General features: G+C 48.7%; 1 protein-coding gene across 1 annotated transcript in view; it reads left to right on the forward strand.

Moving 5' to 3' along the window:
• Positions 1 to 433: 433 nt before the first annotated feature.
• Positions 434 to 12,845, forward strand: part of RAB44 (RAB44, member RAS oncogene family) — a 30,497-nt gene continuing 18,085 nt past the window's right edge. Inside the window, exons 1-6 of the mRNA XM_074977444.1 lie at positions 434 to 658; positions 2,497 to 2,611; positions 3,460 to 3,631; positions 6,384 to 6,530; positions 7,417 to 7,507; positions 11,728 to 11,823. Coding sequence (XP_074833545.1) covers positions 467 to 658; positions 2,497 to 2,611; positions 3,460 to 3,631; positions 6,384 to 6,530; positions 7,417 to 7,507; positions 11,728 to 11,823 — 813 coding nt within the window. The 5' untranslated portion in view covers positions 434 to 466. The remainder of the gene's footprint in view (positions 659 to 2,496; positions 2,612 to 3,459; positions 3,632 to 6,383; positions 6,531 to 7,416; positions 7,508 to 11,727; positions 11,824 to 12,845) is intronic.

A 12,845-nucleotide genomic window follows, 5' to 3' on the forward strand; every position in this document is an offset into this window, starting at 1 on the left:
TGGCCTCAGAATGGTCCTGGAGTAAACCTTGGAGCCTGAGAGCCCAATTCCCAGCTTTGCCACGTTTGTCCTGTGACTGAGGAAGACCCTTAGGCAGGCTTAGGTTTGCCAGTGGCAGGGAAGAAGCCACTGGGCTGAGACACAGCCCCTCACACAGGACCCACAATCACCTGGCAGAAGCTTCTCCTCACTACAGATCAGGGCCAGGCCAGCACTGGGCAATCAGAGACTGTCCCACTGCCAACCCCTCTGCCATTCGGTCCCCATTAGCCTATTCAGAGGTAGTGTATTCCCCATCTCTTCCCATCAATAGCCAACCAGGCTTGTCCCCTTCTCAGTGTAAGAGTTCTGTGATCCACTGAGCTAAGCTAATTAAAAGCCTGTTGCTCAGAGATCTCAAGAAGATGAAGGCATGTTGCCCTCTGGTTTCTCTCTTCAAAAGTTTGAGCCACACACCAAAAGCGCTATGGAGGAGCAGAGGACACCGCCCAAAGGCAGGAAGCTGGGCTCCAGCCGACGAAAGCAGATACGAGGTGCAAGAACATCCCCCATCTCGGAGGAGGAGCTGTTCCCACCAGAAATAATGGAAAAGGTTCAGGATTTCTTCCGGGAATGTGATCAGGAGCAGAAAGGTTTCATCACACGTGCCGACATGCAGGTAAATGGCAAGCTTATACAGTGACTTCACTGGCCAGATTTGGGCATTCGTGACAAGCCCACAGTGGCCAGGGAGTCATGACAGAGAGTAGGACTGTCCTGGTGGACAGCACGTGGGAATGGGAGTCAGGAGACCTGAGACCTGTTTCTGGACCTGCCACTGATCTGCAGTGGAAAAGTCAGGTTGCTCTGGGCTTACTGAGTTTGCAGAAGAGAAGAGTGAGAGACGATTCGATAGCAGCCTTCAACGTCTCTAAAGAGGATGGAGAGAGGCTGTTCTCAGTAGTGACGGAAGGCAGAACAAGGAGCAATGGTCTCAAGTCACAGTGGGGCAGGTCTAGGTTGGATATCAGGAAAAACTATTTCACCAGGAGGCTGGCGAAGCATTGGAATGAGTTGCAGGGGGCCTCATTATAAAGTGCTGTGCTATAAGTCATTTTGCATATGTCATTAAGTAATTCAGGAAAGCAGATTCATTATAAGTCGCACCGCTCTGCACTTACATTGTTTAGGGGCCAAGGGACCAAAAGCCAGGAACATAGCACAGTTTTGTGGTGGCTGGGTGTCAAGTGCTGTAGTGCAGGGGCCCTGGAAGTGATCCCTGAAGTCATGGGGGACCAGTGGGGAGCAATGGGGAGCCAGGAGGAGTCACAGGTAAGCTGGCAGGTAGCCAGGGGAGTGGTGGGGAACTGCAGGGAGCTGGCAGGGAGCTGCGAGGACAGGCACGGAGCCAGTCAGAACTGGCAGGGAGCCGGCTTATCGTTATTATTTATTTATTATTATTTATCTGTTTATTTATTCTATTTATTTATTTTTATTCTATCTCTATTTATTGTTTTTTGTGGGCTATAGATACATTATATGTACCACACATGTGAACTGAATGTAATGGGAACATATCTCAAGCTAACAACATTATTCCTTATGGATATTAATTCCCCTTTATAAGTCGTTTCACTATATCTTGCATTATTTAGGAACGTAACCTGAACTCATAACGAGGAACCCTGTACCCAGAGCGGTGGTGGAATCTCCATCTCTAGAGGTTTTTAAGTCCCAGCTTGACAAAGCTCTGACTGGGATGATTTAGTTGGGGTTGATCCTGATATGGGCAGGGGGCTGGACTCAATGACCTCCTGAGGTCTCTTCTGGCCCGAGGACTCTCGGGTTCTCTAAGGCTTTCTACTCCCCTATGTACAAGTTGAGGAGAATTAACACCTCCAGGGTCAAGCGCTGTTCAGCAAATCACCCAAGTAAGGGCCGAATCAAAAGACGCCATGTTGGCTTGTGGTTAGACCGGGGGTTGCCACAGACTCATGGTTTTGGCAAGTCACATCACTTCATGCCTCAGTCTCCCCCACTGTAAAATAGGTCTAAAAAGAGCTCACTAGGAGAGCAAATAAATATGGGCAGCCATGGATGGGCACTGCTAAGAAGGGCAAAATGTAATGATTGGTTATTGCTAACCTTTGGTATCGATACTTCACATTTACAGTGTCTATATAGACAGGAAACAGGAGCTTCCATAAAGAAAGGGAAATGTGGGGACAAAGGCACAGTGAGGTGGAGTGACTCAGCACACCAGTGGTGGCACCAAGAATTGAAGCCAGGTGTCCTGAGAGCCAGGCCAGTGCCCTCTGTACCTCATCAAGCTGTCGTTCTTGAAATTAATGGTGTAAAACAGGAGAGGAAGTAGAATCAGTCCCGAGCAATAAAAAAGACCAGATTTCTAAACCCACAACCACCCTGCATTGCTTTAAGGGACCTCCACGATGGGCACAAGCTCCTTCACAAGATCAGTCACATTCCCATCTAATCAGACATTTACACCCTCCCTAGAAACTGAAGAGAGAGGATTTCCCATGCAGCGCAGCAGAGCTGGAGCTCATCTTTGATGGTCTCGACACTGACAGGAACGGATATTTAACAACAGAGGAATTCACCGCAGGGCTCAGTAGGTGCTACTTTACTGCCTTTCATGGATGGGACATGGGTACCAGTCACACAGCAATCAAAGCAACAGAGAGAAAGCTGTGCTAGTCTATATACTATCAAAACAAAAAGCGGTCCAGTATCACTTTAAAGACTAACAAAATAATTTATTAGGTGATGAGCTTTCATGGGACAGACCCACTTCTTCCGACCATAGCCATGCCAGAACAGACTCAATATTTAAGATACAGAGAACCAAAAATAGTAACCAAGGTTGACAAATCAGAAAAATATTACAAAAATATTTTTCTGATCTGTCAACCTTCATTACTATCTTTGGTTCTCTGTGCCTTAAATATTGAGTCTGCTCTGGCAAGGCTCTGATATGAATCAGTGGGTCTGTCCCACGAAAGCTCATCACCTAATAAATTATTATGTTAGTCTTTAAAGTGCTACTGGACTGCTTTTTCATTTTGATAGCAATCAAAGCAGAATGCTTGGTGCTGCTCCCAATTTAAGGGGACTGGACGGATGCTACAGCAGCGATTTCAGAGCATGTCCCAAGGCACAGCCCTCTGTCCTGCTCTTAAAAGGCTTAAAAGTTTCTTCCGTCGAACTCCCTCTGAGAGGATGGCCAGGTAAGTCAACTGTAGATAAGCTGATTCCAGCTATGCAATTGCTGCAGCTAGAATTGCACATCTACAATTGACTTTAAGGTTTAGTGTAGATCTGGCCTCATTCTTTCTCTCTGTAAGTGGTCTCAGTGCCACTACATGGGTTATACACCCACGTGGGAAGACGTTGGCCTCAGTACTTAACTGTAGTATCTCCCACCAGGCCATTGATGTGGTTTTGGTCATCTCTTGGCAGAGCAGTTCCTGAACTTACAGGCTGCGACAAAGGAGCACCGGAGGAGGAAGACTGCATCCAGGAGGGTGTTCATGCCCCTCATGGAACACTCCCTGGAGGAAGCCGACAGCGAGGAAAGAAAATGCTTCAGAGCGTTCATGGACCAACTGGGAGCAGACAATATCTTTGAAGAGTAAAAGTGCACCAGCCACACCTTCATCTAGCACCCAGCAGGGCTGGGCTGACGCTGTGGTTAAAGCTTGAGAGAAGGGCAGAATTTACATGTAACACTGGCCAAGATATCAGGCGTCTACATCTAGGGAGCTCAAAAGTGGCTGAAAGCTACTTTGTGTGCTCATCCCTGATTCAAAGATAGGAGCAGAGGGATTGAGACTCAGGCCTTGAGCATAAACACCAGCTTATCTTTGTATAACAGGTGGACTTGAACTCCCGACCTCTGGAGCTTAGTGCAGGAACCTCTCCAGTTTGAGCTAAAAGCCTGCTGGCTCTCGGCTAAGGCTGTAAAGGACACTCATTCTTTTACTGTGTCAGTGGTCTAGGTGCCACTACATGGGACAGTGATCCACACCCAGTAGGCATGTGGGTTGCACTTGTCTTTCCCGTGGGAGGCCCATCCTAAGCCATGGAACCTGGCACTGCCAGCTTCTTGAGCTCCTGATACTTGAGCTCCATGAGCTCAGAGGCAGTCGCAGACTCAAATCTCTTATGTGGCTCAGCACCAGAGACACACTTGGCCGGCGCACTGCATGATTGTGATTGGCTCCTCACAGATGAGCACATATGCTCCTTTGGCAGCAGGTTCTGCCAAATACCTCCATTCCATTCCAGGTTTGTGCTGCCAACCAAGTGTCACTGAGGCTGGGGACAAACTTTTCATGGTGACATTTTGCCATTTTAAAACAATACAAAAGCCTTTTTGTGAAAACTGCATTGCTAGCAATCACCCAGCTTTGCAACAGCACGAAACATTTCATTCCCAAAGTTGGAATGCAGCAGGGAAGGTTTTGACCAAACACCAGAAAATGTTTGGGTGAAACTTGGGTGGAAAGAAATCCCATTTTTGATGAAGCCAAACTCTCATCCATGTTCCCTACCCAGAACTCCCAAATTCTTTCATACACCTTTCCTCAACCTTCAGCTCAGTCCCTTAATAGACCTCCTCCTGTCTTTACAACCTGTCTGTCCACTGACCAAAATAGCAGTGGTAGACAGATGAAGTGATAGAGCAGATCTGGAGCCAAATTACTGAGCAGCTACAGTCATGGAATCATAGAATCACAGAACACTAGGACTGGAAGGGACCTCGAGAGGCCATTGAGTCCAGCCCCCTGCCCCAATGGCAGGACCAAGTACTATCTAAACCATCCCTGATAGACATCTATCTAACCTGTTCTTAAATATCTCCAGCGATGGAGATTCCACAACCTCCCTTGGCAATTTATTCCACTGTTTGACCGCCCTGACAGTTAGGAACTTTTTCCTAATGTCCAACCTAAACCTCCCTTGCTGAAGTTTAAGCCCGTTGCCTTTTGTTCTATCCTCAGAGGCCAAGAAGAACAAGAAGTCATGTGAAGAAGTAGTCATGTCAATTCATTGTTTCATTTACTATTTTTGTATATAACTATATATTAGTCTTACACCAAAATGGCTGACCAAGTGTTCTACAATTGGTTAATAACATAGTAAAAACATCCGCATTGACTAATTACTTAGGGCACCTCTCTACTTACCAGAAGATCGACCACCAGCACATCGATCTTCCGGGGTTTGATTTAGCATGCTTGATAAGCTGGTGCTAAAGTGAACGATCAGGACACTATCATCAACCCCCGTACTTCTCACAGTTGTGGGGAGTAAGGGAAGTCTTCCGTCAACCTCCAACTGCGAGAGACCCCTTAAAGAGCCAGTTGTGGCAGCCATGTCCCAGTCTGAGTATCACTGAACAGCCCAAGTCCTTGCACAGTTAGTTGTGTCACTCCGTAGCTGTCTCTTATGGGGTTATAGGTCACAGGCCATGTCCCACCAACGGCTAAGCCCCAGGGCAAGGATTCTCCTAGCTATTGTCAATAGGTGAAATCAGGCCCTGACTTTGCTTAGCTCACAAGGCCCAATAGGGTCTGAAATTTGCTAAATAAAGAACATCTTAGATCAGTGGTTCCCAGCCTTTTCAGTAGCATGGCACACATCAACGAGACAAACAGTTCCACAGCACACCCACTTCCTTCACCTGAATCGATTGCTCATAAAAGTCACACTTACTTACATTTACTACAGTTATGGTCTTACTGGAGAGATCTGCAACATAGTTGAGAATGTAACAAGCTGAACAAGAATCAAATGCATTCATGTTTCAAATCCACCACAGAATACACTGTCTTAGACAGCGAGCACAGACACGTTTTCAAAATCTGCTCAACGTCCTGCTAGGGATGTTGAGTAGGCGAGTAAGTACTGAAAGCAGGATCCCCTCCCTGCCAGACTGTTGGAGCAAGGACGCAGCATTTAAACCACATTCCAGCTCCAACAGGCTCCTGCCTTCCCTCTTGACATAGCAGGGAGTGGAGGCGGGTTCCCTGCCAGCTCCTTTGGTCCAGGAAGCAGCATTTTGGCTGCCTCCTGGCATGAACAGGGTCCTTCAAGGTTGGCATTCCCCCGCATGGTGGCTCTGCTGCTTGAGCCCCAGCTGACACGGGGTTCCTCAGTTTCCCCCAAACGGTGGCTCTGCAAAGAGCCACGGTGAGGGGAAATGGACCACATTTCACAGCACATTTAGACAGGTCTCACAGCACACCAGTGTGCTACAGCACTGATTGAATACCACTGTCTAAGAGCTTAAGGCCCCAACAGGCCCTTTTATTATCTAGCCTGACTTCCAAACAAGGAGAAATGTCAGGGACATCACCTTCCTTTCTCTCTCTCCCCAGCCAGTCCGAGATTTGGAGGCTGTGGGTGAAGCTCCGTCAAGATGAGCCTCACCTGCTGGGGAACCTGGAGGAATTCTTAGCCAAGATGACGAACCGGATCAAGGAAGCTCAGAGAGAAAAGGTGACGCTGGAGCTGACCTTGAACAAGTGAGTGGCACGGTGGGGCTGGGCTGGGGGACCCTTTTCTACAGATGCAGCATAAGAATAGGGGAGGGGAGTGGAGAATGGGCCTATGAGAAAGAGCAACCAGAGGAAGGAGAAGCTGCTTTCCCCGGTTGGTTCCAAGGGTTAATAATGACTGTGGGGCTTTGGCCTTCACCTTACACTTCTGCTCCAGCCCAGATCAGAGGTTGCCAAGGGCCATTTGTTGGCTTGTGTGAAATGGCCTTAGTGGGCCAACGTCCACATTTTGAATAGTGATGTAAAATCCCATTTAATTGGTTAAATGTTAAGTTTAACCAGTGAACTGATTAAATGTCAAGGATAGGGGACAGGGCTGGAGTTTCCCCTTTCTCCCCCTACATGGACAGAGGCTGGAGAGCCCCCCACCTGCAGCAGTTGCTGCAAGGCTGGAGCAGCCCCCCTGCCCATGGCAAGTGGGGGGCTGCTCCAGCCCCCATTGGTTAGCCATAACCAGTAAGTCTCATCTCTTTCAGGTGAGACTCACTGGCTAACGATTAACATCCCTAATTTTGCAGTAGTGAGAAAAAGAATTCAGGGTCCGATCCACTGTTGGAGTGGATCCACTGTTGGAGTGGCTCCCCCTGACTTAGATGCATGTCAGATCAGGCCCCTCGAAGGGAGACTCTGAGAGTGACCCTGCTGGGCTGGGGTGGAGGCCAGGGTCAGACAAGGCCAGCGTGTAGGAGGAGCTTGCCCAGCTGTTGCCCACCTTGTGCTGGTTCTGTAGGGAAAAAGCGGTTTCCAGGGCAAACAATCAGTCCCCTTCCACCAGCGTGACCTTCCCAGCCATATACTAGGTCTGGTGTCAGCTGACCCATATGAAAACTGCTCACTCATTCTTCTGTGCCAGACGGGTCACTGACCACAACCAGGAGGTGCAGTGGCTGTACGAGGAAATGGAGCAGCAAATAAACCAGGAGAAGCAGCGCCTGCAAGAGGAGGTGGGTTCACAACCCAGACAGGCCTGGTCATGCCCAGCACCCATGCACAGCAATGGAGTGAGGAGTCACAGGTGCCTCTCACAGTGGTGGTATTCCCTCTTTGGGGGGCCTGCTGAGGGGAAGGCTCCGAACCCAAACTGCGGGTGCGTGGAAGGTGAGCGTTCCCAATCTGCAGCTCACTTCTGTCAGCACATCTGGGCTCTTATTGCCTCTCTGGACCAGGAAGAACCTTGCAGAGGAGCTGGGGCTTTGCTGCTGAGATATGGCTAGCTCTGGGACTAGGCCCTTTCTGTGATGTTTGGCCAGAAGTTGAGGGACAGCTTGTCCTTCTCTAAGAAAGGAAAGAAGAAAAACAGGTGCCAGCCAGGTGCAGGAGAAGGCCATTGGCTTCCCAGCTGGTTGAATAATGAGACCCACGTTTCCTGAACATTCACAAAGAAATGCCAGGCCTTACAAACACCTCAGACTTCAGGCTCAGCTGGATCAAACCCATCCACCATGAGTAACTGGGCTCAGGACTATATGGGTCCCTATGTGAGCTGCTCCACGTCCCCCACTGCAACCCTTTCCACCTGTTTCACAGGAATCTACCCCGGAAGATACCTGCCAGTTCTGGACACATTCAGCATAGGGGCCGAATTAAATAACTGCAGAGCTCCCCAGCCACTCCAGCCTGATAGGTTTGAATTAACCCCACATTCTTCTTTTCTTCTCCACTGTACTTTGGTTTTTTACCTGCTGCCTTTCCTCGGAAACATACCGATTTCCTCCCTCTCTCTGCTCGTAGACTGTATCTGAATTCATAATGGAGGGCAGCCTATTTATAAAAGTAACCCCTCCCGTAGGCATGGTCACAGTAAATACGGGGTGGAGCTATCACCATTATCATCAACACCATCAACAACCATGGGCTCAGTGCCTGTTGGTGTCCGATGCCTCCCTCGCTATTTCCTTCCATCTTTTCCTGTTCCATGTGGAGTGGCTTAGTTTCTATAGACTAGCTCCACACCGATCTATTACGCCATCTACCCATTCTCTGTAGGGTCTGCCTCTCCTATTCAAACTGTCTATTATGCCGAATACCAGGATCTTGATTTTTCATTCGTTATTCATTTTGCAGATATGCCCAAATAGCTGTAACTTCCATTGTATGACCTTCTGCAGTAGGTTCTCTTTCAGCTTTACCTTCCTATATAATTCCTCGTTGGTGACCTTCTGCATCCATCCTATCTCAGGATCTTTCTATAACAACTCCTCTTGAATGCCAATATCCTTCTCTTCAAACCTTTTGTTGTCACCCATGTCTCACATCCATACAACATGCTGCTGAATATACACGTTTTCAAGATGCTCAGCTTTGTTCTTAAGCTAATCGCTTTGCTTTTCCAGATCTCATCCATCGCCTTCAAACTTGCGCTTGCTTTCACTATTTAGTTGCTATTTCCTTCTTACAGTCTAGATCATATGTTATGTTGCTCCCCAGAGCTAGAGATTACATATATTACCCTGATGCAGCCCACAGGCAGTTTCAGGTCAGGACTAAAGAAAGAAGGAAGACTCAGTTTGCTGGCCCTAAACACAAAAAAGCCTTTGAGGAGTCATCCAGGCATACCCTGTTTATAATTTTTAAGAATGTTCTTGAGTCTCCTGGCTTTCAAGAGGTGGCGTGGGACTTTGAGATTTCTAGAGCGAACAGTCTTCTTCGGGGAGGAGAACTGAGAACAGAGAGATTCAGTATATTCTTCCTTCACCTCTTCTAATCCTAGTGGTTGTGTCTACACTAGCAAGTTCTTTTGAAAGATTTCTCAAAAGAAGGGGGCTCTCTTGAAAGAGCCCATGTAGCATCAACACACAAAAAGCGTTCTTTCTAAAATAAATTGAAAGAATACGGCGCTCCTTTCGAAATCACTCTTCCTTTCCCGTTTGAAGAAAAGTGTTCTCTTTTGAAACAAAAGGTGTGTAGATGCTCCGCAGTTCCTTTCTTTCAAAAGAACAGTCTTCATTTTTGATCCCTGGCCCATTCTTTCGAAAGAGCAGGGACTATGTGGACGTTCTCTTTTCAAAGAAGTTCTTTCAGAAGAGATCTTCCAGAAAAGCTTCTTTCGAAAAATCTGTGTAGTATAGATGTAGCCAATATGTCTATGCATCCTACCTGTCCTTTGTAATGATGGAACACCCACCAGCAAAGCTTCTAGTGATTATTATTTTTATCCCAACAGCTCCTAGTGTCCATAGGTGAGATCTGGGCCCTGCTGCAGTTCGTGCTGTACAAACACATTATAAAGCAGTTCCAGTCCTGACAAGCTTTCAGTGTAAATAGAACAGTGGAAGAAAGGAAGTGACATCACACCCTTTTTACTGGTGGGGAACTGAGGCCCAAGGAGTGGTCTCTCCATGCTCAGACAGGGAACTTATGGCCAAGCCAGGAACTGAGCTTCAGATCTCCTGCGCCTTGCTCACATGCCGCCATCAGCAAAGCACCCTTCCTCTTCCCCACACGGGCTATTATGTTCAGGGACCCATCTCAGCACCCATCTCCCTGGCCCCTTCACGCTGGCTCTGAAGCACACACCATTCCCATCCTACTGTTTTCCGACCTCTCCCTCCAGACACACGTTAGTCATTCATGACGTTAAAGGTATTGTTTGAAGTCCCTCCACAGCCAAGTTGGTAGCTGGCCAACTAGAGCCACTCTGTCTGGGTCTCCAGGCTGTTGGAGGTTTGCAGTAGGATGGATGCTGTCATCAGCATGCCTCAGGGTCTAAGGCAGAGGTTCTCAAACTGTGGTCCACGGTTCCCAGCCATCTATGAGCGCCATTTAGGTGGTCCGCAGATAGTGCCCTCTAAGAGGGGGCCTGGGTGGCTGCATACAATCTCTGAAGGGCAGCCCACCTAAGTAGTGACTTGCTGACTTGGCTCCACTAATTAGATCCTGGAAAAGATGGACATGGGGGTGAAACATGGAGGGTGCACAGGGTACCACATGCATCCCCTCCAGTGCCTGACACGCCCACTCACTGCCAGTGCCACATCGCTTCCAGTGAGTGTAGTGGCGGCCCCCACATCCCACTGCACACGGCTCCTGGGCTGCACTGTTCCAGGGGAGGGGAGCTGCCCTGCACACATCAGCACTGCATGGCTTGAAGGCGGGGAGGGGGTGAAGCATGGGGAGCGGGGAGCAGGACAGAATCATGTGGTCTGCCCCCACTGCAGAATTCCCACACCAGCCACCACTGGATGCACATGTAATGCATATGGATGCACAGGTGATGGTCTGGGGGGCAACGGGGGTGAGAAGGGAGTAGTGAGGGGAGAAGAGGGGGTGGGGTAATTTGGCACATGCAGGGCTGTACTGGCCAGGGAAAGAGGCAACTTTCCCCAGCTCTGTGGCTGCTGTGGTGGGACAGAGCCCTCTACTGATATTAAAATATGTGCTTTTATTAGTAGAACAAAATGTGTTTATTCTTAAGATTTTTTTAAACATACTGCTTGTACCCAAAGCTCTTTACAATACTCCAGATATGAAGAAGTGGGTCTGTCCCATGAAAGTCCATCACCTAATAAATCATTTTGTTAGACTTTAAGGCGCTACAGGACTGTGAAGATACAGACTAACACAGCTACCTCTCTGTGACTGTACACTTTACGATAGTTAGATAACAGTACAAACAGCATTTGGAAAGATCATTAAGTGCTCTGTTGAGATCCTCAGCAAATGTCAAGTGATCTGTGAAACAAAAAAAAATTGAGAGCCACTGGTCTGAGGACCTATAACCCCTGCTAGCTTGAATAGCACTCTGTGCCCCTCTGGTGGTGGCTAGACCACCAGACCTAGTGAATAAGCCTGCTACAGCCTTGGCTGCATAACACGTATCTTTTAAACACTCATGCAGAAGATGCTCATGCATTTGGCTCCAGCAATGCCAGGTTGATCCCTGCAGCCAATGCCCCTGTGTTGGTCAACGTTACAGAAACAATATGCAACTCTCAGCTCAAATTGTGGTTCAGATCCTCTGAGCTACGTCTGGGGCTTCTGAATATAAAGGGTGAAATTTCACTCCTAGAGCTGTGCAGCAGTCTGATGGAAAAAGGTGACGCCATGGGGATAGCTTAGTGAAGAGAAGAGAGTGTTTGTCACTCTGCATAGCATCGGGGATTTTTCCTTGACTGGCTGGGTCATTTAAAGAGACAGGCACTGACGATCTCCTCTGTGATTGCAGAGTAAAGTCAGAAGCCACCTGCACACCATGGAGATGCAGAGAGCTCTAGACATCACGGACAGCAAAGTGCAGCACTTGCTCCTGTCTCAAAGTGAGGTGAGATGTGCTGTGGCCTGAGGAAGACAGCTGTGATGTGGAGGATGCAGTTGAGGTCCTACGGGGCAGATGTCTGCATCATCACCGTTTTGGATGGCAGACAGAGTGGCGAGGGCAAGGCATGTGCGAGATGCCCCTGGCTTCCGTACAAAGAGGAAGGAGCTGCCCCTACTGAGTCACTCCACAGAAAGCATCTCTATACTCAGCCTATGAGTGTCACGATGGGATTCCCAGCCTGTTAGCCTATTCCTAAACCCTATTCCTCACGCCCCTTTTATTGGAGCTGGTCTCTGACAGAAGCACATTAATACCAAAATAACACATATTTGCTTGCTGGTGGAGTGTCTCAGCTACATCCAGATGCAACAGGCCCGCTGATGGGAGGCAGAGACAATGGGGGGTAGTGTCCCAAGGCCCAGCATTTCAAAGGTGCCCTTTGGCACCTTGGCAGCAGTGGCAAACAGAGCTCAGGGCCCCTCTGAATTCCCACAGCAGCGCTGTTCTGCTGTTCCACACAGCTGTGAAGTGGGAGGGAGAGGATAGCAGTCTGAGTGGCACTGAGGGCTCATTGCCCCTTCTGTCCTTGGCCCCACCTTTTCTGGGGCCACTGAGCCAGGGCCCCTTCCTACCTTGCCCCAGGGCCTGCTGGGGGCCGTCAGCCCCACTGAGATGCAATGCTGAAGACCGTATCAGTTAGACTGGCTTGTATTTCTGGGTCAATCAAGCACATCCCTGCAAAAGGCACCTGCTGTGATGCTGAGTATTGCAGGCATGTCTGGGCAAGACATGTAGTTGTGCTCTGAAACATACCAGATGTGACTGGGAAGAAGGTACCTAGTGTGAAATGGAATGAACCAGGGGAGGTGGCCTAGCGATGTGGATCTCTACTGAACAGTCCCACATTTAGTCCACCCATGCCCAGGGATATTCCACCCACAGAAACAATGCAGAATACATGGCAAAGGTCGGCAGTGCAACTTGCTGGGGAATCTTGCCTTCCCATTGTGCTGCTATCCTCCTGC

Source organism: Carettochelys insculpta, chromosome 26 (assembly GCF_033958435.1).
Source record: "Carettochelys insculpta isolate YL-2023 chromosome 26, ASM3395843v1, whole genome shotgun sequence".
Lineage (NCBI taxonomy): Eukaryota > Metazoa > Chordata > Testudines > Carettochelyidae > Carettochelys > Carettochelys insculpta.